We start from the raw sequence: 27,487 nt of genomic DNA on the forward strand, positions 1-27,487 counted from the left end.
GCATGGATAATAATACACCAAATTTCATTTCCAGCCATGATGGAGTATCCAGGTCCAAACTCACCCACCTGCTATAAACAACTAGAAATAATAGATATTAATACAATTGTTGAGGTAACAGTTTTTGTATATTGAACAAAGGCAGCACAGGATTATGAAGCAGAGAGAAGGAAAACAAATGAGGTGAGGCCTATGATTACCCTGGCTTTCTGCCTGGAGGCACTTTGCAAAATGTGATATAGGGAGGGGGGATCCTAAGAAGAGCATGGTGGTTCACAGAGTTGAGAAGAAAGAGGTTAGTCCTCAGGAAGGCTAAGGCTGCTGGAAGTTTCAGGGCACAGTACTGCAAAGGAGGGAGTTGTTGATGAGAAAGAGCAACAGAAATATTCATGGTGTGTCATTGAGTTTGTAACTGAATATTAAAGCTGTACAGTGAAACTTCATAAGGCCACTAAAAGAGCAACTGGGGAGCTGTAAGCTGAAGAGTTCTCAGAGGTCACACAGGGTGAAGTGTGTGAGTGCTAGCAAGTCAGAGTAGAGTGTTCTTGTTAGTCACCCCAGGCAATTAGTGGAGCCCCCAGGGGGGTTATGTCTTAGTAGTGGGGATAAATTAGCCCTGGAGTGAAGGGAAACATAAACCTACCCTAACAAAGCTAAAAATAAGCCTTTAAAGAAGGAAGTTGATCCACAAGCAACTTAACTGCTTGCTAGATTGAAGTCCAACATTCTTTAAAGGAATATAGCAAAATCTAGCATTCAACAATGTAAATTTATTACATAAATTTAATACTCAATCAGATGCTAATATGTAAAGATATAGGAAGATACGATAGCTAAGAAACAAATCAGATAATGAAAACAGACCAAGAAATGACACATATGGTGAACTTTAAAACACCTATTGAAATATTAGAAATATTTTTTAGGAACATGAAAGATGAGGAATAGAAGATAACTTCATATCAGAAATGATGCAAGATAAAATACAAAGAAATAAAATCTTTAAAATACAGAAAGAAAAACCAAAGCTATCAGTATAGAATTCTAAACAGAGAAAAAAATATCATTCAAAAGTGAAGGCAAGCCGGGCACAGTGGCTCACGCCTGTAATCCTAGCACTCTGGGAGGGCGAGGCGGGCGGATTGCTCGAGGTCAGGAGTTCGAGACCAGCCTGAGCAAGAGCGAGACCCCGTCTCTACTATAAATAGAAAGAAATTAATTGGCCAACTAATACATATAGAAAAAATCAGCCAGGCATGGTGGTGCATGCCTGTAGTCCCAGCTACTCGGGAGGCTGAGGCAGGAGGATTGCTTGAGCCCAGGAGTTTGAGGTTGCTGTGAGTTAGGCTGACGCCACGGCATTCACTCTAGCCTGGACAACAAAGTGAGACTCTGTCTCAAAAGAAAAAAAATTGAAGGCAAAAGATGATGTCATGGCCATGCATGGTGGCTCACACCTGTAATCCTAGCACTCTGGGAGGCTGCGGTGGGAGGATTGCTTGAGCTCAGGAGTTTGAGGCTATCTTGAGCAAAAAGTGAGACCCCCATCTCTACCAAAAAGAAAGGGAAAAAAAAACCACCTGGGCATTGCAGTGTGTGCCTGTAGTTCCAGTTACGCGAGAGGCTGAGGCAGAAGGATCACTTAGAGCCCAGGAGTTGCAGGTTGCAGTGAGCTACAATGATGCCATTGCACTCTCCCCAGGGTAGAGAGTGAGACTCTGTCTCAACAAAAACAAGGCAACTGAACACCCCTCCACAGCACCCCACCCCTTAAAAATTTTTTTTAAAAAAGATGATGTCAAAAAAATGGTGGAGTAAAGAACTCCAAAAGTCTACCCCTTCATAAAATTAATGAAAAACTAGAAAAAAATGTTAAAATTAACTTTTTTGAACTCTGAAAACTAAGAAAAAGCCTGCAGAAACCCAGGGAACACTTAGTTAAGAAAAACTGAATCTCAGTAAGAACAGCAAGCTTTGTGGCATTTAAACTTACCCTGTCACATCCTCTGCTACCCAAGTCAACTGTAGTTTAGAAAATAACAACCCACATTCCTAGGATCAGTAACACAAGGACCAAAATGGGCCTCATTTGCAAAGAATTTTTCTTAGTGGATCTGTACTTACTGGCTTCCTGGATGATCTGCTCAAAAAGCTTAACTTTATCTTACCTATCTCAGAACTGGTCAAAGTCACTGCCCAGAGGATATTTGTTCAAAGTATTTGTAGGCAAATGTTTTAGTCCCCGTTGCCTAAGGCAACAGATGACAGTTGAAGCAAATAATAACCTAACAAAAATGCTTAGAGAGAAAGGTTCCAGAATGAAATACTTTGGAAATTAGGGGCTTTCAAAAGCTCTGAAGTATTTCTGGGAAACTAGAAGGCCAGGGACATGCCCAGGGCAGTGTGCATGCTCAGGAAGGACCTGAGAAGACCCTAAGCTCTCACCTTTGACTGACATTGAGGCTCTGCACAAGCTAGAAATGAAGGCTAAAGCATAGATGTAAACTTCCTGGTTGTGTGTTGAAGGTGTGTCCCAACATATAGAGCCATTCTGCAGACTGGGAGATTTTTGGTTCTAGGTATTTAAGGAAATTTTCATCCAATCATTAGAAGACTGTTAAGCTAACAGAGAAGAGTTCAGTGACCACACACGACAAAGAAAACGGACTTCACAAAATTAGCTCAGAAAGGTTACTAAAAAAACAACAAACAGCAAAAACAAGCCCTCAGGACAAGGTAAAATTTGGTTTTCAGAGTTTTCCCATTATAATAGTATAATAAAAATTGATTTAACATTCAGAACTCAATTTAACTAAAGACATTAACAGAATAAAGAAAAAATAGGATCATCTCCACTGCTGTAGAGAAATCAGTTGGCAAAATTAATATACATTTATGAAAGAATACCAAAACCTTAGTAAATTAGGAATAGAAGGCAATTTCCTCAGTCTATTAAAAGCATCTGTAAAAAGCCACAGCTACCATCATATTAAATGGTGTAAGCCTAAACACTTTTTCCTCAAGCTCATTAATTCTTTCCTTAGCTATATAAAGTCTGCTGATAAGCCTGGCATCCCTAGGAGTAAAACTGATGGGCAGCCAATAGGGCAGCTCTTTAAAATTACAATTAGAAAAAGGCAAGATTCAAAGAGCAGGAGTATGAGGGCAATTGCCTCATTTAAAAGTGAGGGTCCCTTGCTCAGTTATGAGCTCATATCTTCTCAGATATGAGCCAATCTTCAGATCTGGAACCAATTGTCTGGAGCGTTGCCCATGTACCTCTAGAGGGAGAACCCTACAACATTGCAGTAGACATATTATAATGGTTACCCTAATCCTTCCCCAAAGAACCTATGGCCATTTATTTACATGACTATACACTTGGGAAAGGGGAAAACTAAGAAATTTTTAGGATTATCAGACGCAGCTTTCTGAGTTAACATCCCTCAAAGCATCATCATGGCTCTCCTGTCAGAGTAGAGGCTTATTGGGTCCTGGTAATAAATGGAATCCTGGCTTGAATCTGACTTATAGTGGTCCATTGTGTCTGCAGGCCCAGTGGTCATGTCCGCAGTTTCCAAGTGTGTAACTGGAATTCATATATTTGGCAACTGGATTAGTCTCCACATTGGATCCTTGGCCTATACAGTGAGAGCTTTCATAGTGGGGAAAACCAAATGGAAACCTCTGCCTTTTCCTTCTCCACTGACCAAGATGGTAAATTAAATACAATATTGTATCCTAGAGGATAACAGAGATTAGTGCCACCACTAAAGACCTAAAGGATGGAGTGGTGATCCTTAACATATTTCTGTTTAATTCATCACTCTGGCCCATGCAGAAACCATCTGGACCCTAGAGAATGACTGTAGACTACCACAAGCTCAACTACACAAAGTTTAACTTCACAAAAGAGAAGTACAGCACCTGGCAAGCCTCCTTAGGGTCTGGAGGTAACATATTCCACACCTAGAAATGTTTCTCTGGCCCATATACTGGGAGACACAGAAGGCTGCTAGCTTTGAGTGAGGCCTAGAGCAGGAAAGTCTATGCACCAAGTTCAGGCTGTAGTGCACACAGCCTTATCACTTAGATCATAGGATCTGGATGACCCTGTGGTTTTGAAGGTATCAGTAGTGAGAAAAATGTGAGGACATCATTGTGATTTTAGAGCAAAGCCACGGAATCTGCAACAGAGATTTATACTATTTTTGAGAAATGATTCTTTGTGTTAGGCACCATAAACCTCATTTTTTCAGGTAGCTTCAGTCTATTTGCTGAATAAACCACAAAGTTACCAATTTTTAGTGTGGCCCAGAGCAAGAATACACTTTTACTAGGTCTGATCTGTCATGCAGTGTCTCTTGGCCCATATGACCTAGCATATAATAAATATATAGCTTAAAGCAGGCATCCTCAAACTACGACTGTGGGTCACATGAGGCCCACCAAGGACATTTATCTGGCCCACCGAGTGTTTTTGCCGCCCGCTGCCTGTCCTGCTTAGCAGCCAACTCGTCCTGGGCCCACAGTGCACATTTGTGGAATGTGCGCCACACTCTCCAATGGCCCTCCAACGGTCTGAGGGACAGTGAACTGGCTCCCTATTTAAAAAGTTTGAGGACCCCTGGCTTAAAGTGTCTGTGGCAGATAGAAATGATGTATGGAAAAGTCTTTGGAAACCCGTGTGAGTCACAAAACAGTCTATTAGGATTTTGGAGCAAAGTAATATCTTCTGCAGATAAGTAATTTAGAGAAAGTCTCTAGCTTGTGATTGGCCCAGTCTCTTTGCTCTTACCTGGTCCTGCCCCTCAAAGTTAATACCTATTCAGAATTCTAATGCCAGAGAAAAGGAAAATTCCATAGATTTGATGGCACATTTGAGACCTAGAACAATAAGAAAAAAAAAAGGGCAGTTAGAAACTCCAGGAGAACTTAAAACTAAGCAGAAAAGTGAATAATCATTGGAAATAATTCACATTTCTTAAGAATGTTATAAAAAATTTTCTTGATCACATTATTCAGTTAAAGTCCATGACGTGTAACTCCTACATTAGAATTAACTGTGGGTCTACTACTGTCCACTTTTTTCTTCTGACTCTGCATATGCCTGGAAGTTTTTGATTGGACACTACTGTGCATGAGAAATTATAAAAGCTCTAGATGAGCTTTAGTTTCTGAAGACAATTATGGTAGAGACAAATTACCTTTATTGGGTTAGCTAGTGAGCTAATTCAAGATGGGCTATCAATCATTTTAAGATCTGGTCTATATTGACTAATTCCTAGGTAAAGTCCTTCAGAGGTTTCAACTGAAAGCCTATGGTATTTACCAGGGCCCACCATCACTGGTGGGTTCTGAACTCCCAAGTTTGATTTTCTTGGTACATAATTCTGCTGAAAGCTCTGCACTTCCAAATCTGCCCCAAGCCATTTATCAATCAGTGGACTCCTCATGAGGAAAAGTAACTCAGTGTATTGGACTTGTTTCTCTTCATTTCTCTTGTCTCTAATATCTTGCCACTCAAGTCCTGTCTTAGCTCAGGGCTCCCTCAGGTACTAGAAGCCAGCTGCAGTTCCTTGCTTCTTCAACATGGCTGCTTACTTCATGAGGCCAAAAAGGACAGTTTCTCTTCAGTCTGCTAAGATGGATAAATATATAATGTAACATAGTCATGGGAGTGACAACCCATCACCTTTGCCATAATCTTAGTTCTTAGTCTTAGTTCTGCCCAAAAGAGAAGGGATTATATAGAACGTAAATCATTGAGGTTCACCTAGGGTGTCTCCCACAACTGCTAAGAAAAGGACAGGGAGTATGAGCATTCAGTAATACTCAAAACATCACAGTGAAAAAAGTGTTTCCCCAAAAGTCGGTTTTGTCTTATTATTTGTGGTACATTTAACCATCCACTATATCTCTTACCTATAAACTTTGTTAACTGATAACTTATGTTACAGAATTTGGTGGTTAGAAAGTAAAAAGTTATGGAGATGCATTTATTTGTATCAGAAAAATCACATACAGATATTAAAATCAGGATACTAATTCTCAAGATGCAAAATATAGTTGACCCCTGAACAACATAGAAGTAAGCAGTGCCAACCTCTGTCCCACACAGTTGAAAATCTGCGTATAACTTTTGACTCTCCCAAAACTGAGCTACTACCTACTGTTGACTGCAAGCCGTGCCAATAAAGAGTTAATTAACACGTATTTTGTATATGTATTATATATTGTATTATTACAATAAATTAAGCCAGAGAAAATGTTAAGAAAATCATAAGGAAGAGAAAACATATTTACTGTTCATTAAGTAGAAGTGAGTCATCATAAAGGTTTTCATCCTCATTGTATTCACATTGACTAGGCTGAGAAGGACAAAGAGAGGTTGATCTTGCTGTGTGGGGGTTGCAGAGGCGGAAAAAATTCACATTTAAGCGGACCCAGACAGTTCAAACCCATGTTGTTCCAGGATCAACTGTACAGTCAAAACTACAGGCCTAGACAATCACACAGAAAACAAATAGGCAATATACATATGTGAAAATGGGGTCATTTTAAAGAAGAGAATGATGTCAAATATTAAAGACAGGCTGGGCGCTGTGGCTCACGCCTGTAATCCTAGCTCTTGGGAGGCCGAGGCGGGCGGATTGCTCAAGGTCAGGAGTTCAAAACCAGCCTGAGCAAGAGCGAGACCCCGTCTCTACTATAAATAGAAAGAAATTAATTGGCCAACTGATATATATATAAAAAATTAGCCGGGCATGGTGGCGCATGCCTGTAGTCCCAGCTACCCGGGAGGCTGAGGCAGAAGGATCACTCGAGCCCAGGAGTTTGAGGTTGCTGTGAGCTAGGCTGACGCCACGGCACTCACTCTAGCCTGGGCAACAAAGTGAGACTCTGTCTCAAAAAAAAAAAAAAAAAAATATTAAAGACAAATCTGACTAGGAAAATGGGTGGGAAGACAGAATGATCAAACATGTACTAGATTAAATAATATATTTTATTGGTAGTTTCTAGAGACTACATTAAAAACATTTTTAAACATCAATAATCCCCATAACCAAATGTTAATTTACTTAGTAACTTGCTGTTATTTCCTTCTTAGCTTTTTGCTCTATGTATTTATCTACACACACACACACACACAACGAAAATAAATACAAATTTATACTTGTACATATACGTGCATATGTTGCTCGTAAGATTTCTATATATCTGTCACCCAGAATAACTGACATAATAGTGCATATCCTTCCTCTGTTTTTACAACATAAAACACATGATATATTGTGTTATACCGTTTTCTCATTTAATGATTTACCATGAACATTTTTCCAAATCCTCAAATAAAGTCTTAACTGGTGCATTTTATTTCACCTAATTGACATACCAATTTTTAATCAATCAGCCATCATTGGGTATTAAATTTTCTTTTTTTCACTAATTTAAATAACAGTGCTATTATGAAAGGTACTCTGAAAATTAAAAATCTTTACTGCCTCACCATAAAAGAATTGCTCTTTCTTAAAAAGACAGAGAACATTAACTTCTAAGTGCTGTTCCCAGGGAGGTGTGTCAAAGCTTACCTTTTCTATAATGGGTTTACATTTCTGCAATGAATATGTATTGATGAGTAATATGTGTAAAGTGTCCTGAGATCCTTTGTTTCAGGGATTCTGATGACTCTTCCTCCCTCACCCTACTTAAGGAAGCAATTTTTCTATTTAAGAAAATAACCTGGGAATTTGTCCCACCTAGGATATTTTATGCTTTATACTGTTCTTTAAAAAACTGTCATACTCTACTCCACAGTGAATGTATCTTAAATTTATAATTGAGTGCTGCTTTGCCACCTCTATGCATTTTCCACAAAATATTTGGTAAAAAATATGGAACATGATTCCTCTAATAATTTCTAGCATGGTTTTCTAAGCTCACTAAATTCTTGGTTTTTCTTCAGCATAAATACCGATACGCAATGACACTTAAATTCTTTCTAAAGGCTTTTCCATGTCAGTACACTCAGTGTTTGCTGTTTTTAATTCTTTGATATACAGTTCTTTACTCCTTAGTAAAGAAGTCCGGGTGAAAAATTGATCACATTTATTGCATGCCTCTGACGTTACACTTTTGTGCTTTGTATTAAGTAAAATGAACAGTAATAATATATGAAGAGTTGACATTCCTGATATTTGAAGGTTACTCCTCAGGATGAATTATTTGATATATAATGAGGTATAACTACTAGTAAAATTATCCCAGTCTCAAGTATACTCATAGGTTTTATCTCCGGTATGACTTTTCTGATGTTTAATGAGAGTTGACTTTCCACTAAAGGCTTTCCCACAGTCTCTGCATTCATAAGGTTTCTCTCCTGTATGAATTCTGTGATGTACAATGAGAGTTGATTTCACACTGAATGCTTTCCCGCATTCACTACATTTGTAGGGTTTTTCTCCTGTATGAATTCTATGATGTTTAATGAGAGTTGACTTCCTACTGAAAGCTTTCCCGCAGTCACTGCATTTATAGGGTCTCTCACCTGTATGAATTCTCTGATGTTTAATCAGTGGTGACTTTTCACTGAAGGCTTTCCCACATTCATTGCATTTATAGGGTTTCTCTCCCGTGTGAGTTCTCTGATGTACAATAAGGGTTGACTTTTCACCAAAGGCTTTCCCACATCTTCTGCATTCATAGGGCTTCTCTCCTGTATGAGTTCTATGATGGACAGAGAGGTGTGATTTTCCACTGAAAGTCTTCTCACATATGCTGCATTTATAAGGTTTCTCTCTCGTATGAATTCTCTGATGAACAGAGAGGTGTGACTTTCCCTTAAATCTTTTCCCACATTTACTGCACTCATACCCTTTCTCTTTTGTGTGAATTTTCTGATGTTTAATGGGGATGGTAGGCTTCCCTTCAAAGGCTTTCCCATGTTCACTGCACTCAGGTTTCTCACCCATATCAGTATTTTGATATATAAAGTTGGACTTAGCACATTTAATAACTTTATAAAATGCTTGTCTGTTGTGTGTTTTTTCATGTCTAATAAGGTGATATGAACTCTTAAATGCTTTTGTACATTTGCCACATATAAATGGTTTCTCTCCTGTATGAGTTCGCTGATGCTTAATCAGAGTTGACTTCTGAATAAAGGTTTTCCCACATTCACTGCACTCATAGGGCTTCTCCCCCGTATGAGTTCTCTGGTGAGCTATGAGGGTTGACTTCTGGCTGAAGGCTTTTGCACATTCACAGCATTCATAAGGCTTCTCTCCAGTGTGAATTCTCTGATGTACAATAAGGTTTGCTCTCTGGATAAACACTTTTCCACATTCAGCACATTCATTGAGTTTCTCCCCACTCTGAATTCTCTGACTTTTATCAAGGGCTCGATTATGGTGGAGGGCTTTTCTTTGTTGATTAGGGTCAAAAATTTTCTCTGCAGGCTGAGCTTTATCAAGATTAGAATGGAAGCATAATTTCCAATATGCCTTACATCCATCCTCTTTCTTTTTTACATAGCTTCTATTTTGACTAAGAGTGTTTAAATTATGTTTTAAACACCTTCCGCATGAGTAATATTTAGGGAGTCTTTGTCTTATAGAAACAAAGTCTGTGCTCAGATAAATGATTTTTCTACATGTTCTACATTCTTGACCACTTTCATCTTTCAGTGTTTCCTTGTCTATGAATGCAGCTTGCCACAGAAGTTTGTCTTGGCTTTCCTTGTAGTAATCTATCTGCTCATCAACTTGCCAGACTTCTAGAAAGAAATACAATGAATCATCAAACTTATTATAAGTCTTTCTACTGTAATGTTATGGGATAAAATTAATCCCTAAATGATTTGTGGTGAACTCTTATCAATATGACTTGAGCTGATGTGGATGGATCCTCCCCAAATACCACCACCACCACCACCTCCCCTGAGTGAAACTACAAAGAAATTTTGGCCCAAGTTTAACAAAAATAATTTAATATTCAGCCAAGCTTAAAACCAAGAAAAAATTTAATATGTGACAAAAATTAAGAAGGAATTTACAGTGAGGGGGTGAATAGAAATTAAAGCTGTGTGGCTTTGCAGTTGGGGGATTAAGGCACTAATCATGAGTGTGGATTGACTTCCAGGCCACAGGGTACAAATGTGTACAGAATTAGAACTGAGCTACCTGCTTAAAGTTGGGAGTCACAAAGGACATCTCTGTTTATAAAATAGGAACTAGAAAGATGTCACTCACTGGCTTATGAAAATGGTAAGAAGCATCAGGGATTACTTACAAGAAATCAGAACCATAGTCCTGTATTCCAAATAGACATTTGAAGTATAATTCAAAACCCCCAACGTTGAAAAGTTCACCTAAAAATTGGGCCTGCATTAGTGAAACCAGTTGTCCTCAGCAATGAAACTATCTAAATAGTTCTTCAGTGATGCTTTCATAGCACAGGGTACACAGAATTTCCATGGAAAAGAACTCTCACTCAAAAGGAGTTCACAACAAAAAATTATAAACTTTAAAATGAAATGAACCACGAGTTGAAAACTTATGTCCACAGGAAAGCCTTAGCATGGATGTTTATAGCAGCTTTATTCATAATGGCCCCAAAGTGGAAGCAACCAAGATGTCCTTCAGTAGGTGAATGGATAAACAAACTGGTACATCCAGACAATGGAATATTGTTCAGCAATAAAATGAAATGAGCTATCAAGATATAGGCATGGAGGAAACTTAAAGTTATATTGCTGTTTGAAAGAAGCCAGTCTGTAAAAGGCTACATACTGTATGATTCCAACTATATGACATTCTGGAAAAGGCAAAACTATAGAGTTAGTAAAAAGATCACTGCTTGCCAGGAAGGTGGAGACACGATGACAAAGTAAAGCACAGGGGAATTTTTAGGGCAGTGAAAGTATTCTGCATGATAATAATGGTGGATTTTTATGCATTTGCCAAAGCCCATAGAACTGAACAACACAAAGCGTGAACCTTAGTGTAAAACGTGGACTTCAGTCAATAATAATTTATCAATATTCACTCATCATTTGTAACCAATGTACCACACTAATGCAAGATGTTGCCATTGGGGAAACTGGGGAGGAGGGTAGAGAGGGGTATAAGGAAACTCTCTGTACTAGTTGGTCTAGTTTTCTGTAAATCTGAAAGTGTAGTAAAAATAAAGCCTGTTTATTAAAAAAAAAAAAAAAAAGATATGGAGATAAATCATGAAAACCTAACCAAAAAAAAGCTGGAGTAATTATATTAATTTCAGACAATGACTTCAGAACAAGAAAGATTTTCTCAGACAAAGAGGGACATTACAAAATAATAAAACAGTTAATTCTCTGAGAAGAAATAACAATCCTAAAAGTGTATGTACCTAATAACAGCACTTCAAAATACATGAGGCAAAAATGGATACATCTGAAAGAGAAACAGACAAATCCACAATTATTGTTGGAGACTTCAACACTCTTTCTCTCAATAATTGATAGAACAAGTAGACAGAAAACCACCAAGGATACAGATAATCTGAACAGCACCATCAACCAACTTCACCTAATTGAAATGCATAGAACACTGCATCCAACAACAGCAGAATATACATTCTTTTCAAGTACATATGAAACATTCACCAGGATAGACCATATTCTGGGTTTTAAACTGTAAGACATTTATAAGAAATCATATTACGTGTAATAACATTATTAAGCCAAAAATCAGTAAGAGAACGATACTTGGAAAACCCCAAATATTTGGAAATTTAAAGATATACTTACTTCTAAATAAGTCTTAAGGGAAATTTAAAAATATTCTTAATTAAATGAAAATGTAACATGTCATAATTTGTGGGACACAAAGCAGCATTTGGAGGGATATTTACAGCACTGAATGCATATACTAGAAATGAAGAAAGATCAAGCAAAAGAAAAGGAATACAAATTAGAGCAGAAATCAATGAAGTTGACAACAGCAATGTTCTTCAATGCGTGAGTTGTTTAACAAACTATGGTATATTCATTTGGTTGACTACTACTCAGTGACAAAAAGGAAGAAACAATTGGTACACACAACAGGATGAATCTCGAGAGAATTATGCTGAGTGAAAAGAACAAATCCCATAAGGTATCATACAGTTTATCCCCATTTATATGATATTCTTGAAATGAGAAAATTATAGAAATGGTGAACAAATTAGTAGTTTCCAGGGCTTAAGGAAAGGGTAGGGGTGGGAAGGAATGGGTACGGCTATTAAATGGCAATATGAGGGATTCTTGTGGTAATGGAAATGTTCTGTATCTTGACTTTGTCAATGTCAATATACTTGTGATCTGCAGTATAGTTTTGCAAGACGTCACCACTGGGGGAAACTGCGTAAAGAGTACATGGGATTCTCTCTGTATTATTTCTTGTAAGTGCATGGGAATCTTCAATCATCTCAAAGTAGACTATTTAAAAAACAGTCAAATATTCAGAAGAGAAGAATGGTGAAGCAGAACAACAACAATAAAATAAAATAAGGTGGGAGAGTACAAACAGAAAAGAAATAATAAAATGGTAGACCTAAATGCAATAATATCAATAATTACATAAGATGCAACAGTCTAAAGGAGAAAAAACAGTCATATCAATTGATCCATAAAAAGCATTTGCAACAATCATTCATGATAAAAACTCTCAGAAAACCAGGATTAGAAGAAAACATCCTCAATCATTGTCAGGCCATCTATGAAAAAACCTACAAGTAAAATTATATCTAATGCTTTTGTCCTAAGATCAGGATCAAGGCAAGTATGTTGCCCTCCCTACTCCTAGTCAACATTATATTGAAGACCCTAGACATTAAGTACAATAAGGCAAGAAAAAGAGTTTTAAAAGCATTCAGATTGGAAATAAAGAAATAAATTACCCTTATTCACAATTATGTGATTGTTTACATAGAAAATGCCAAATTATAAAAAGAGCGACTAGCACTAATATGTGAGTTTAGAAAGGTCCCAGGATAGAAATATAGACATATAGAAAAATCAATTACACTTCTATAAACTACAAGCGACCAATAGAAAAATGAAATGCAAAACAACTATGTGATACATAAACACACACACCATTTATATTACCTTATAAGAACATAAAACACGGGGTTAAATTAAACAAAATATGGGTAAGACCTGTCCCTTCAAAACTATAAAACATTATGGAAATAAAATTTAAAAGACCTAAATAAATGGAGAGATAAACCATATTTATGAATTGGAAGACTCAATATTTTAGCATTTCAATGATGAATAGATTCAATGCAATCTCAAACCAAATCCCCTGCAGGCTTTTTTACAGAAATCGACTAGCTGATTCTATAATTTATAAGAAAATACCAAGGATCTAGAATAACCAAAACATTATGAAAAAGGAAAAAGATGGAAGACTCACACTACCTGATTTAAGCATTCAATATAATATAATGCTACAATAATTAAGACAGTGTGGTACAGATTGAATATCACTTACCCAAAATGCTTAGAAACAGAAGTATTTCAGATTTCAGAGTTTTTTGGATTTTGGAATACTGCATTATATACTTCTGGTTCAGCATCTCTAATCCAAAAATCTGAAATCTGAAATGCTCCAATGAGCATTTCCTCTGAACATCATGTTGGTGCTCAAAAAGTTTTGGATTTTAGGACATTTCAGATTTTGCATTTCTGGACTAGGGATACTCAATCTGTACTGGTGTATAGACTGACATATATGTTTTCGAATAATTTTTTAGAGAGGATGCCATGGTAAATTAATTTTAAAAGAATAGTGCTTTAAAAAATGTTACTGGAACAACTGGAAAGGAATATATAAGAAATAATATATCAAAACTAAAATAAGGCTAGGTACAGTGGCTCATGCCTGTAATCCTAGCACTTTAGAAGGCCAAGGTAGGAGGATTGCTTGAGGTCAGGAGTTCGAGACCAACCTGAGAAAGAGCAATACCCCATTTCTACACAAAATAGAAAAATTAACCGGGCATGGTGGCTCTTGCCTGTGGTCCCAGCTACTGAGGAGGCTGAGGCAGGAGGATTGACTGAACCCAGGAGTTTGAGGTTGCAGTGATGCCACTGCACTCTATCCTGGGTGACAGAGCAAGACCCTGTCTCAAAAACAAACAAACAAACAAACAAACAAACAAACAAATAAACAAACAAAACTAAAATTATAAATCTCCTGGAAGAAAACATTTGAAAAAAATCGTTATCCTGGGTTAGAGAGAAATTTGCTAAATAGGACACAAAAAGCATAAGCCATAAAAGAACAACTTGATAAGCTGGACTTTATCAAAAATAAGAACATCTATTTTTCAAAAGACACTGTTAAGAGCAAAATGACCCACAGCGTGGGAGTAAATACTTGGAAAACACATAGCTGATAAGAATTTATATCTAGAACAGGCATCCTCAAACTATAGCCCATGGGCCACATGCAGTCTGCCGAGGACATTTATCCGGCCCGCCAGGTGTTTTTGCTGCCGCTGCCTGTCCTGCTTAGCAGCCAACTTGTTCCAGGCCCATAGTGCACATGTGTGGAATGTGTGCCACACTCTCCAATGGCCCTCCAATGGTCTGAGGGACAGTGAACTGGCCCCCTGTTTAAAAAGTTTGAGGATTCCTGATCTAGAATATATAAAGAACTCTCATAATAATAAACAAAAATGTCAAAAGATTATAATTAGACACTTCACCACAGAAGATATACAGATGGCAAATAATCACATGAAAACATGCTTGACATCATTAATCATTATGCATATTTAAATCATAAACAGATGTATCTACACACCTACAAGGAAGGTGTGTTGTTGTTGGGGAAACAAAATGGCATAGATACAACAGAAAACAGTTTGGCAATGTATTATAAAGAAGTTAAATGTATGCTTACCATGGGGACTGAGCAATCCCACTCCATACATTTACCCAAGAAATATGAAAACATAGGTCCATACAAATACCTGTATAAGAATGCTTTACCAGCTTCATTCATAATAACCAAAAACAAGGAACAATTCAAATATGTATTAACTGGTCCATTGGAACACTACTCAGCTATAAAAAGGAACAAACTGCTGATATATGCCATAACATGGATGAACTGAAAAAGCATGAAGTGAAAGGAGCCAGATGCATAAGGCTACATACTATATGACTCATGTATATGGCATTATAGAAAGAACCAAACTAGAAGGAAAAGCGATCAAGCCTGAGATGGGGAAAGATTTAAGTATAAAAGGAAATAAGATATTTTTCTGGGGGATGAAAATGTCTAATACCTTGATTGTGGTGGTGGTTACATAACTATATATTTGTCAGAACTATAGAACTGTATATCTAAGTAAAATGAATTTCATGGCATGTGCATTATACCTTAATAAATCTCATTTGAAAAAAAGGAATGCAGTAACATCAGCATAAATATATATGACCACACAGAGAAAATATATACAGGAAATTATGTTACAACATTACCACATACAGACTGAAGATCACATGGTACCATTAATGTATTTCCTTTTATTAAAATACCTCATAAGTACTACTGATAAACAAAATGCTAACAAATAACTGAACTCTAATTAATGATATGCCTATAGAGGTATTTAGGGGTGAAGCATACCAATCTCTGCAACTTACTTTGAAAGGCGCTGCAAAAAAAAAACAAACAAAACAAAATGGTGAATTGATAGAAGGACAGAAGAATTGGCAGACAGACATATAATAGATAAATGAAACAGCAAAATCTTCACTGTCGAATTTAGGTGGAGGTATTATATAGGTGCTCAATCTATGATTCTTTTACTTGCTCTGGATGAAAAATTTCATATTAAAATGTTGGTGGAAAATGCTACATAAAGAATAGCAAAGTAAACCCAAACTAAGTAGGAAAAAGGAAATAAAAGTAAAAGGAGAAATCCACAAACAGAAAAGAAATGATAAGAGAAAATTAACAAAGTTCTTTCTGTGAAAAGATCAACAAACTTTAAATAAACATCAGAGTTTGCACTACTACGTGGGGTTGGACAGTTTTTATTACTCCAATGAGGTTACTCTTGAAACTAACATTTCCTAGATTTTTATTATCTCAGAATAACCAAAAAAAAAAAACTGGGATATGCTGGAGATTTCATTCAGGGGATGGGGAAAAATACATTCCCTAAAATAGATTTAAAGATGGATGAATGAGGAAGAAATTCAAGTTACATTCTGATCCCAACCCTGGGAGTCTGGACAGTTGTCCAGGAGTGAGTCCACATAATCCTGTCTTCCCATCCTATCCTGCTCCCGTGCTCTTGGATGACAGCCTTGCTACCATTTCCCTGGAATCCCTCTCAGCAGATATTTCAAGTGGTGGATCTTAATTAGACATGAGTATCAGAACACTCTGGAGTGTTATTCACAATACATATAAACAGGCCCATCCCAGGCTTTCTGAAACTCATGGGGATTACTCAGGACTATTCTGACAAACCCATAGGTAACTATGTGATACATCTCTGGTTAACTACTATATTAAAAACAACTTGTGTGTGTATAATAACAATAAAAAGAGTGATAACATTTGTTAAGAGCTTCCTTTATGTCAGAAACCCTTTTAGGTGCTTTTTTTTTTTGAGACAGGGTCTCGCTCTGCTGACCAGCCTAGAGTGCAATGGCGTCATCATAGCTCACTGCAACCTCAAACATCTGGGCTCAGGCAATCCTCCTGCCTCAGCCTCCTGAGTAGCTGGGACCACAGTCAAATGCCACCACACCAAGCTAATTTCTGTATTTGTTGTGGAGACAGGGTCTCACTATATCGCTCAGGCTGGTCTTCAATTCTTGGCCTCAAGTCATCTTCCCACCTTGGTTTCCCAAACTGCTAGGATTACAGGCATGGGCCACTGCGCCTGGCCCCTTTTAGGTAGTTTACATGCACTGACTCATTAACTTCTGACAATCATTAAGTTCTATCATTAATCTCATTCTACAATAGACAAAGGAAGGCTAAGCAATGTATGCATAGTGATAGCTAGTGAGAGAAATTGACAGAATTTGAACCCAGGCTATGTAGCTTCAAACCTCCTTCCTCTGGCCAGATCCAAAACAATCAATGGAATATTTATTAAATGTCTCTACCAGTCCCACGCTGGGATAAGTTAGAACAAGGCACAGGTTCTGGTATCTACGGGTTTGTGTTCTAGTGAGAGAAATAAGCCATTGGCAGCTAGATTTTCAAAAAGTTACTACATCGAATAAAAGCTTAGCTATATTATTTACAGTTATAAATGTAAACAATAAAGGAACTAAAAATAAGAATTTAGCAAACATTGTGAAGTTCTAAGGAGCAGAGAGCCAAAGAGTGAGCTAAATCCTTATTTCCACAGAGGGGAGATAAAACCAAAAACTCAGATACCTTTATACCTCAGATACCTTTATAACTCCCTCAGAGTGGAGGTATAAAGGTATTCCCTAGACCTATGGAGGTGCTTTCCAGAAGAATTAAAAACAGAAATCTTTCAAAGAGGCTACCCGTGGGAGGTGTGGCTGAAAATGTATATAGGATTTCTTTTTATCCTATACCATTCTGTACCCTTAGGCTAAATACATGAATGTCTATATTTTAATATAATGTGGGGCCTTTTTTTGGAGACAGAGTCTCATTCCAGGTAGAGTGTAGTGGTGTCATCATAGCTCACTGCAACCTCAAACTCCTGGGCTCAAGTGATCCTTCGGCGTCAGCCTTCCAGAGGGCTAGGATTACAGGTATGAGCCACCACACCTGACCAGTACAGTTTTAATTATAAGGGAGGGGGGACTGTGCCTGAGTTTGTTTTTCCTCCCTTCCAGGATATCACTGAAATGAGAAAAAGATACACAATCATAATTCCAGAAATCACTAAAGGAAAGAAAGCATGCCATCGGCATACCAGGAATCCTGATGAATCTCTACCAGGCAGTGGGTATGGAATTACACTGAGCAATAAGGCAAATATTATAGCCCAATACCTTTCTGGGAGAAGCTACAGAGTGGTGGGAACCACATGAGCCAGAACAGGAGGGTCTAAGAGAGTGGGTGTGTTTTTTGAGTAGGAGCGGGCTCTGGAGAGTCACCTGTAGGTCCATGGGGCCAGCATCTGACTACAGGTGATGCTCTGCACTAATCTCTGAAAAGCAGCATTTCTCAAGCTTTACTGTGCCAATGGGTTGCCTGGAGAGCTTGCTGAAGTACACATTCTGACTCAGAAAATCTGGGGTTGGCCCTCACATCCTGCATTTCTATTTAGAGCCCAAGTAATGCCCAGGCTGCTGGTCCAGGGACCACACTCTGAATAGTAACAGTGCTCTAAACACACTTCTCTGAGATGGGCCCACGGAAGGGGAACTACGAGGAAGAGAAAGAAGAGACCAACTGTACTGAGGTACAGAATATTAAGGCCTGCTTGGGTTCATATAAATTTATAAGGCTCAAGGTATGTACCCATTTCCTGGAGAAGTTGGCCACTTCTTGAGGAAATGGGAATTGATAGCTCTGAGCTATGTGCCTGGGGATGTTTATCCTGGACTTCCTGGACTGCCTAGGATTGTTTATCCTGGGCTGCCCAGGGCTGTTTACCCTAGGCTCATGCTCGGAACTGTTTTGTGAGACCAGTCACTACAGGTCCCGGTTCCTGGCCAGATCCCGGACCTTACATGACCAGAGCATACGCCTTTTTGGCGCCAAAGCCTTACTTTGTTCAAACCACTATATAAACAGCACTGAAAAGCCCCTGGGGGGCTGCCAGTTTTTCCTATTCAACCTCTCAGTGTGCAGCTGCCTACCTGCCTGATATCCCAGCGTGTTGCCTTTACCACTGCCTTAGTGAGGATTAGCCTCTGGTGTTGAGATTACCCATGATGATAAGCCTCCCAGTGCTGATAATGGGATCCTAGTGGTATGATTACTCTTTTTGTGTTCTTCCCCTGCAGTACTGTTCTCTTACTTTCTCTCTTTTTCTCTTCCCCCTTAATAAATGTAAGTAAAACTGGCGTGGCTTGTGGTGGTGTGTCCCGCGGATCAAGCTAAAATTAGAAAAAAGTCTGTGAACAGTGATTGATAAAATTAATTATCAATACACCAACACATGTGAAGAGTTTCTGGATCCCCATAAGCAGCCCAGACTGAAAAACCCAAAAATGCAGCTCTACCCAGGACTGAAATATAGTTCACTAAAGTATTCCTCCCTGGGAGTAAAGTCCTCTCAAATGTATTTATTTTCTGAATAAATAAGGAGATAACACAGAAAACAAGAGTTGAGTGGGAAGGAAGTACTGATAAGAGGAGCAATCTGATAACAGGCAGTTTATCAAGTCAGATTTGTAAGAGTCTGAGAAGATATAAGAAGAGGAAATGGAAAATGGTGTGAAGTAAACTTACAGTGTTCACCACAAGGTGAGGGAAGTCAAATGAGAACACGGTAGATACCTGGTCAGGTAGAGTTAAAGGTAACTAGCAAAGCTTTGTTATCTATATCAACTCCAATAAACCAGGTAGAATAATTTCCCTGAGGTTAAAAAAAAAGACTTCAAATTTCAGACTGAAAGGGCCCAAAGTATGCACGATAAAGAGGAAACACCAACACTTACATCTATTCTGGTGGAAATACAAAAGCCCAAGAATGGGGAGAAAAAGTCCTAAAAGCTTCCAGAAAAGAGGGAGGAAAGAAATGAGAACGGGTCTGGCACTTCTTGCTAGCAAGCCAGGAGGCTGGAAGGTAGAAATGGGATCTAAGAACAGGAGTGGCCACACCGTCTGAATGCCAAGCAAAGTGCACAGCAACTGGAAAAGGCTGCCGGGGGAGGCCTCATTTGGCTATGACAACAGCGCATGTCATCAGACCCCAGGCACAGCCTCAAGTCTGGGGGCTCTGAGAACGGCTCCTGGGCACCTCCCAGAGGCCAAGCTCTCACTGCCCAGGCTAGTTCCCCTTTCCCTGGCCCGACTCACCTGGACAGCTCTGCACTGGGGTCCCTCTTTCTGCCATCCAGGACTCTTCTCCTGGTCCCAACCTGAAGATCACATCTGGTTGGGCAACTAGATACCCTGTTCAAGGGAAATGACATAGAACTTTGTTATGAATGCTGAAGGCATTTTTGAAGGTCAATGATTCCTCCTTGCCTGCAGGCTGAAGATGGCACAGTCTCGGGGACTGCCCCATGCACATAGTAATTTGCCCCTCAGTACAGAACATTCACCTGGCAGGTGAAGACACAAACATCCTGTCCAGCATCCAAATGGGACCGCGAATACTTGATAGTGGGCCTTAAGCCTAAACTCATTGAGGGTTTCCAACACCTGAGCTTGTAGCAGCAGCCGCAGCAGCAGCTCAAAAAGACACTACTGCCGGGTGTGGTGGCTCACTCCTGTAATCCTAGCACTCTGGGAGGCTGAGGCGGGAGGATCGTTTGAGCTCAGGAGTTTGAGACCAGCCTGAGCAAAAGCGAGACCCAGTCTCTACTGGAAAAAAAAAAAAATAAATAGAAATTAGCTGGACAACTAAAAAAAAAAAAGAAAAAAAATATATATAAATAAAATTAGCCACGCATGGTGGCACGTGCCTGTAGTCCCAGCTACTCGGGAGGCTGAGGCAGCAGGATTGCTTGAGCCCAGGAGTTTGAGGTTGCTGTGAGCTAAGCTGATGCCACGGCACTCTAGTCCAGGCAACAGAGTGAGACTCTGTCTCAAAAAGAAAAAAGACACTACTGGGTGCATTCTACATCCAACTGTGGAGCAGTCCCTACCCACAGACACCAGGTGGCTGTAGTTCTCAAGCATGACATCCCTGTAGAGGTTCTTCTGAGCAGAGTCCAGCTGCTGCCATTCCTCCAAGGTGAAGTCCACAAACACGTCCTTGAAGGTCAATGATTCCTGTAACGGCACATTCCTCTTTAGCACAAGGGATCAGCCTGGGGGACTGGGACATGACACCTCACGCACATGGAGGGCTTACTCTGTGACTATTCTAAGTCTTTACATGTGCTGAAGATTTTAATCCTCTCCACCACCCTAGGAGAAACTTGATAGGTGAAGAACATGAGGCGCACAGAGTCTGTACTAACCAGCCCAGGTCACACAGCTAGGAGTGAGGGATTGAAATCCATGCGGTCACTATTTGGCAGAGTATATCACATAGAGTATTCATATAACTAAAATTATTTTAAATTGTATAGGAGAAACAGATAGGCTATTAGAAATATCTTACCCTGGAAATTCATTTATTCAACACGTATTTATTGAATAGAGACCAAGCTGGTAAGTCCTGCGGATATAAAAAATACAAAAACAAAAACAAAAACAAATGCCTCTTGAACTCGAGGAGCTCCAGTTTGGTAGAGGAATAAAACAACGCTTACAAACCCACAGATGAGAGGGAGGGAGGGGGCCTGCCTTACAGTGGCAATGACAGATGACAGATATAGGACAGGGTCCAGGTGGCCCAGAGAGGAGGAAGTGAATTCTGCTTGGGGCTGACAGAGCGGGCTTCCCAGGGAATACAGAGCTAAAACAAACCATTCTAAACATAGCTAATCAATCATGACAAACAGTTCTAACCTTAGCTCATCAATCATGAGATAAGAACAGGAAATCAGAAGGTCTGTGGCTTGGGCAGCTGACTGAGGCAAAAGGACAAAGGTCTGTGTGTTCTTTGTCACCACCAAACAAGAACTCACCTCTAGAAGTGCCCTAATTTCTATCAAAGACCAATAAACCAACTGGGTGCAGTGGCCCACGCCTGTAATTCTAGCACTTCTGGGAGGCTGAGGTGGAGCATCACTTGAGGCCAGAAGTTTAAGACCAGCCTGGGCTGGGCTCATGCCTGTAATCCTAGCACTCTGGTAGGTCAAGGTGGGAGGATCACTTGAGCTCAGGAGTTCAAGACCAGACTGAGCAAGAGTGAGACCCTGTCTCTACTAAAAATAGAAAAAATTAGTTGGGCACAGTGGCGCTGGCTTGTAGTCCCAGCTACTCGGGAGGCTGAGGCAGGAGGATCGCTTGAGCCTAGGAGTTTGAGGTTGCAGTGAGCTATGATGACATCACTGCATTCCAGCCTAGGCATCAGAGTGAGACTCCGTCTTAAAGAAAGGCCAATAAGCCAGCCACCTGATTATGCTCTGAACCCCATACTGTTATGTTTACACTTGGTGGTCTTAAATTCAAAGAGACATTTTGTACCCACAAGGTCCAAATTTGGGAGACAGAAAAACCAGTGTACCAGAGGGTAGTGACATGCAGATTTCTCCGGCAGGAGGGCTTCTCAGAGGAGCCTGACCCCTCCACACACCATTCCCCAATTATAGATGAGGTGCTTAGAAGCCCTAAACTATAAATGCACACACCTCTGACCTAGAATTCTCATCTCTAGAAAGTTATCTTACAGACGAGATAGTACTAAGATGCACACAAATGGGAATGTATGTGGATATTCATGACTATGTTATTTATAGCATCAAGAATGACTGTGCTGTTCCTCATATGTGAAGGGAGGCAGTGATGACTACGTGAATGTGAGACACATCCTTTGAATGGCTTTTGTATTAATGGGGCACTCCGCAGTCTCCAACTGTCCCGCTTTGACCACCAGCACATTTGTGAAAAGGTTCACGAGGATAAGGGGTGTACTTTATAGCTATGGAAACATAAGATTTGCCTCTGTTGGAAGCTAATTAGCCCATACAGATGGTGAACCTATAGCTTGGGCCTTAATTGCATTCTACTCTAATCAAAGAACTCCTTCTAAACAATATTTATAGCTTTATAACCTATACACAGTCTATACATAGATGCATATTTTACCCCCAGCTGGCTAGAGATTTATTTGTTGTAAATGCTGTATAGACTTGTTTTTCCTTTCTTTACTTATCCTGATTTGGAATTTTTTTTTTTTTTGGATGGATTTATGCTATCTTAGCAAGTATGAAAATAATACTCGGTAGCGTAAGCTACCCCTTCTCTGCTGTAACTTTGTGGCCTGTGCTGTCATGGGACATAGGATGGCAGCATCACCACTGCATTCCCATTGGACTCATGCACCTCCTGAATGGTTTGTTTTTCTCGAGGGTTTGAGAGTTTTGTTTGTTTGTTTGTTTGCTTATTTTCCAGAGTGTGGAAAGTCTACAGTGCAGAAAGGCTTTAACCTGCCAATTGATTTGAAATACTTTCCCCTGCGCAGGGCCGTTTGCATCCTGCCATGCTGCGTTATATTTTGTACTGCGTACAATAAAGAAGTTCGCTTTTCATTTAGAAAAAAAAAAAAAAGACTAGAAATATCCTAAATGTACATCCCTGGCAGAAAGGTAAATAAATAATGGTATTTCCAGCTGGTGGAATATCGAGCAGTCATAACTGTAAATGAGGTACCCATACAGTTTTCAAAATTGAGTGATTTTTGTCCCCCCAATGTTAGTAGAAATTTTTCATTGTCATGACAAGGGAGGTGGGGTGGAGGTATTGGCAGCTAGAGGGCAGAGGCCAGCAATGTTGTTGTAACATCCTCCAATGCACAAGGCAGCTGTCTACAACAAACAATTACCTGGCCCAATATGTCAGTAGGTTAAGAAAACTTGGAGTAGACTAGTATTTGGTAAAATGGAATGATCATTAACCTATGACCAGAATGTGCACTAATTTGTTCACAAGAAAAAAAAAAAAAAGAAAGAAGGAAAAAAAGATTCATATAGCTAGACAAATATGTATGCATGATATCTGGAAGAATGTATAAAAAAACTGAAGGAGGAGAAGACTTGGGCATGGAGTGAGAGGGAGAATTATTTTTCTCCTTTTGTTGAACAAAGCTTTTGTTTGGCTGGGCACAGTGGCTCACCCCCATAATCCTAGCACTTTGGGAGGCCTAGACAGAGCATTGCTTGAGGCCAGGAGTTCAAGACCAGCCTGGGCAACATAGTGAAACCCCCTCGAATTTTGGCATCTATATTGTTAAGTAAAAGTGGTCTATAATTTTCTTTTTTGCAGTATCTTCATCAAATTTAAGGTTATGTGGATTAATAAAATGAACTGGATTCCTCTTTGTCTTTTGTTAGTCTAGAAACCTTAAATGTACAAATTACCTGGTCTGTACAATTTTGTGAAAGCAGTAATTAGCATAGACTTAGAGAAGGCAATTTTAAGGAAATTTATGTGTAAGGAAAAGAAGAAAAAATGAGGTACAGGCCCCAAAGGGATAAGTAGTGAATTGTCTTTCTTTTCTCCTTTGTTCTCTCTCTCTCTCTCTCTCTCTGTCTGTCTCTCTGAGGGGAAAGATTAAGGAAACCTGCAGTAGATGACACGCTGAAAGATGACACAAGAGAAAACAGAGGAAATTGACAGATTTTTTTTTCAAGGCTACAGCATAGATTCCTAAAAGCTGCCTCTGCTTCAAGTTCATTGGAAAAAAAATAGGAGTAAATTAGGAACTCACCTGGGACATAGCCATCCTGCTCTTCCCTGTAAAAAGGACAGAGATCTACAAAAGCAGAATTAGGAGGGTTGAGATCAGTGAGTACAGACATAAGACCATAATTATCAGCCTGATAATAATCACCCTTGCACCTGGGGGTGAATGATCTGGAAACATGGCCTGATAGCTACAGCCTGTTCCCATAGGATTTTACTAAGATCATGTGCATTTTGCACATGAAATTTTGTTTTCCTTACTGGAAAGATGTATGACTTATGTATGACTAAAGGCATCTACTTCAGAAATGATTAACAACTTGGTACCTTCGTTATCTCCAGAATTCTAGTCCTAAAAATTTGTCATAATAAAACAAATAAATGTGCACAAAGCTGAAAGGATACTAACTGTAGTCATTCCCATCATTCAAACTTTAGAATCACTGATATAAAAGAAATCAAAGTTTGGAACCAACTAAATGTCAAACAAAAAGAACTCATTAAAAAATATGATACATGCAAAAACAGGCATACGGCACAGGGCCTAAAAATGCTACAGAGGCAGGCGAGGTGGCAAGCACTTGTAGTCCCAGCTACTCAGGAGGCTAAGGTGGAAGGATCACTTGAGCCCAGAAGTCCACGGCCAGCCCAGGTAACACAGCAAGACTCCATCTCTTAAAATAAAAATGCTATGGAATTTTGTTTTTAGTTCTTAAGATACTTAAAAGTAGGTTACAAAAAAATAAAGTGTGATCTCATGTTTGTTAAGCGATATGATCACATATGAAGACTTGAAGAGCATTTATTGAAAAGTTGGTTACTGTTGATGGTTATTTCAATTTCCTTCCCTTGTTTATTTCCATTTTCTCATTTTTTGACAGTGAATATTAATTACGAGTGAAATAAAAATTAAAAATGACTCAAAATCACCTATTATCACACAGAACCCTAGAGATGAAAAGACCCTCAGCAGAGTGTGTATAAGAAGAATCTCTTGATATAGTTTGGTGGGAGGAGACAAACCAGGGCTCAGAAGGCTGGAGGGAGGGAGGGAGGGGTGGCAGGCAGGTGGGTAACAGTACAGAATTCCTCAGTTCTAGGTGAAGCTGGAAGCCACTGTGCCTGCCCTCCTCTGTCCTCCATGCATCACTGGCTGTTGCACCACCTTGTTCCTGCCCATCCACTTCCTCCTTTCCCACAATTTGCATTTTGACTGCGATGCTCTCTCTTGTTTGGCAGTTTTTCAGAAGGTTTCAGCCAGGAGCTTCTGGACAGAGTAACCGTCACATGCTGCAGCAATCACTACAACAGCATCAGGACAACAGGGTTCATTCAGCTCCTGTGTCGTAAAAAGTCATGTTCTCAGACCCAGCTTCATTAAGCATCAAAATGAGGCAGCAAAACTGGATGAGAGCATACCTGTAGACGACTATGAAATTCTATAAACTAAAAATATATTTTCTGCACCTTGGGCAGGAGGAAGATTCAGCATTTCCCCTTGAGCAGGTGCAAGGTTGATGCCGTGGCACTGACTCAAATCTAAAAGTAGCCAGTGGCAAGAGAGGGGAGCATTAAGTCGTACAAGTAGGTGTGCTAGGAGAGGATGAAGACTTCTGTGGCTGGTCATGATCCTTCCCAGCCTCATCCTGCCTATAGCAGGGGACCAGCCCCAAGGGGGACATCCATGCCTTGATCTACCTGTGACTTTCATCTCTCTCTCCTCCAACAGGGATCATTGCCCACTGTCACATGGTCCTTGATGGCACCTGGAGGTTGAGCCAGCATTGCCTTTTCTCAGCTGACCATGAAAGACAAAGGCTACTGCAGGTCCAGCTCTTCTAGGACCACTGTCCTGTGAGCCTCTTCCCTCTGCCCTGAGGATGTGGGTCTGGCCTCTGTGCTGAGGCTTCTCCTCCGACTTGCCTCAGAGCACCTCTCTTGTTCTCAAGGAGACAGGACCAAGAAATTCAGACACAAACACACGTGAACTGGGACCTCACTGCAGTACCAGATGTCTGCCTGTGACCCAGGGAACTCACCTCTTCCTGAGGCCTCTGAATGGGTCTTCTCAGACTAAGTGAGGAAGCCTGGACACAGATAGGCTGGAGTCTGCAGTTGGTGAGCAGTGGTCTCAGTTACACACTCTGACCCTGGACACACAATGACCACAGGAGATTTCATTAGCAACCCCTTTGCTACCTTCCATGGAGTGAAGTTCGGTAAAATCCAAAGGTTTTCACGCAACAGAATATGAAATGTCTCGTTCTACTTTTAAGAGTCAGCATTCATACAAAGCTCACCAATCGTCAATGAGCTGCACATTGCCTTACTAAGGGTCTCATCTTTGGAACCAACTAATAGCCTGCTATGCCACTTTAATTCATTTAAGAAATGAGTGCCTTCTATGTGCTTGTTTTCCGTGTTAGAGATATATCTGGCAAAAAATTTTGGAGTTCCCCGCTCCTGTGGAGCTTATATTCTAGCAGGGAAGGCAGATGGGAAACAATAAACATGATAAATATAGGAAAAGATAAAGGATCCCTTGGGTTTGCTACCTATGTGATTTTGGACAGGTTGCCGAGCCACACTGCTATTTTCTTTGTCAAATGGATATAATCATAGTACTACCCCACAGGGCTCCTGGAAGACTAATGTGAAATATTTGCAATGGTGCCTGGCATTAATTAGGCACTCAGGAAACCGTCCCTGAATGACTCAATCAATTCCAAACACGCGATCCCAACACTCACGGCCACGGCCCGCGTCTCTCAACCTCCACAAGGGCGCTCACTCACAACCCTACCAACAACCCCAGCCCATCAAACCCATCACCATCTCCGTCTCCCCCTTACTTCACCGCCAAGAGCCCGTCAGGGACCGATGACAACTGCCCGCATAAACTACAAGAGGCCCTCCTGGGTCGGCTGAGCACTTCCGCTTCCCGTCACTCTGGGAATGCGAGGTCGCGGCACTGCGCATGCGCATGAGAGGACCCGGGGGAGGGGGGGTGGCGGGCACCACCGCCGATGGTC

General features: G+C 40.0%; 1 protein-coding gene across 3 annotated transcripts; it reads right to left on the reverse strand.

Moving 5' to 3' along the window:
* Positions 1-6,966: 6,966 nt before the first annotated feature.
* On the reverse strand, positions 6,967-27,429 carry ZNF674 (zinc finger protein 674). Of its 3 annotated transcripts, XM_012764496.3 has the most exons (7): positions 27,308-27,429; positions 26,495-26,605; positions 24,481-24,525; positions 21,268-21,324; positions 20,807-20,933; positions 20,013-20,108; positions 6,967-9,775 (listed from the first exon to the last, which is right to left on the reverse strand). In XM_012764496.3, the coding sequence occupies exons 5-7, from the start codon at positions 20,838-20,840 to the stop codon at positions 8,271-8,273; spliced, it is 1,635 nt and encodes a 544-aa protein (XP_012619950.1). In that variant the 5' UTR covers positions 20,841-20,933; positions 21,268-21,324; positions 24,481-24,525; positions 26,495-26,605; positions 27,308-27,429; the 3' UTR covers positions 6,967-8,270. The 3 variants fall into 3 exon arrangements, with proteins under 3 accessions (XP_012619950.1, XP_012619951.1, XP_012619942.1); XM_012764488.3 differs by lacking the exon at positions 21,268-21,324 and having other exon boundaries at positions 6,971-9,775; XM_012764497.3 differs by lacking the exons at positions 21,268-21,324; positions 24,481-24,525.
* Positions 27,430-27,487: the final 58 nt, after the last annotated feature.

Source organism: Microcebus murinus, chromosome X (assembly GCF_040939455.1).
Source record: "Microcebus murinus isolate Inina chromosome X, M.murinus_Inina_mat1.0, whole genome shotgun sequence".
In the NCBI taxonomy this organism is placed as follows: Eukaryota; Metazoa; Chordata; class Mammalia; order Primates; family Cheirogaleidae; genus Microcebus; species Microcebus murinus.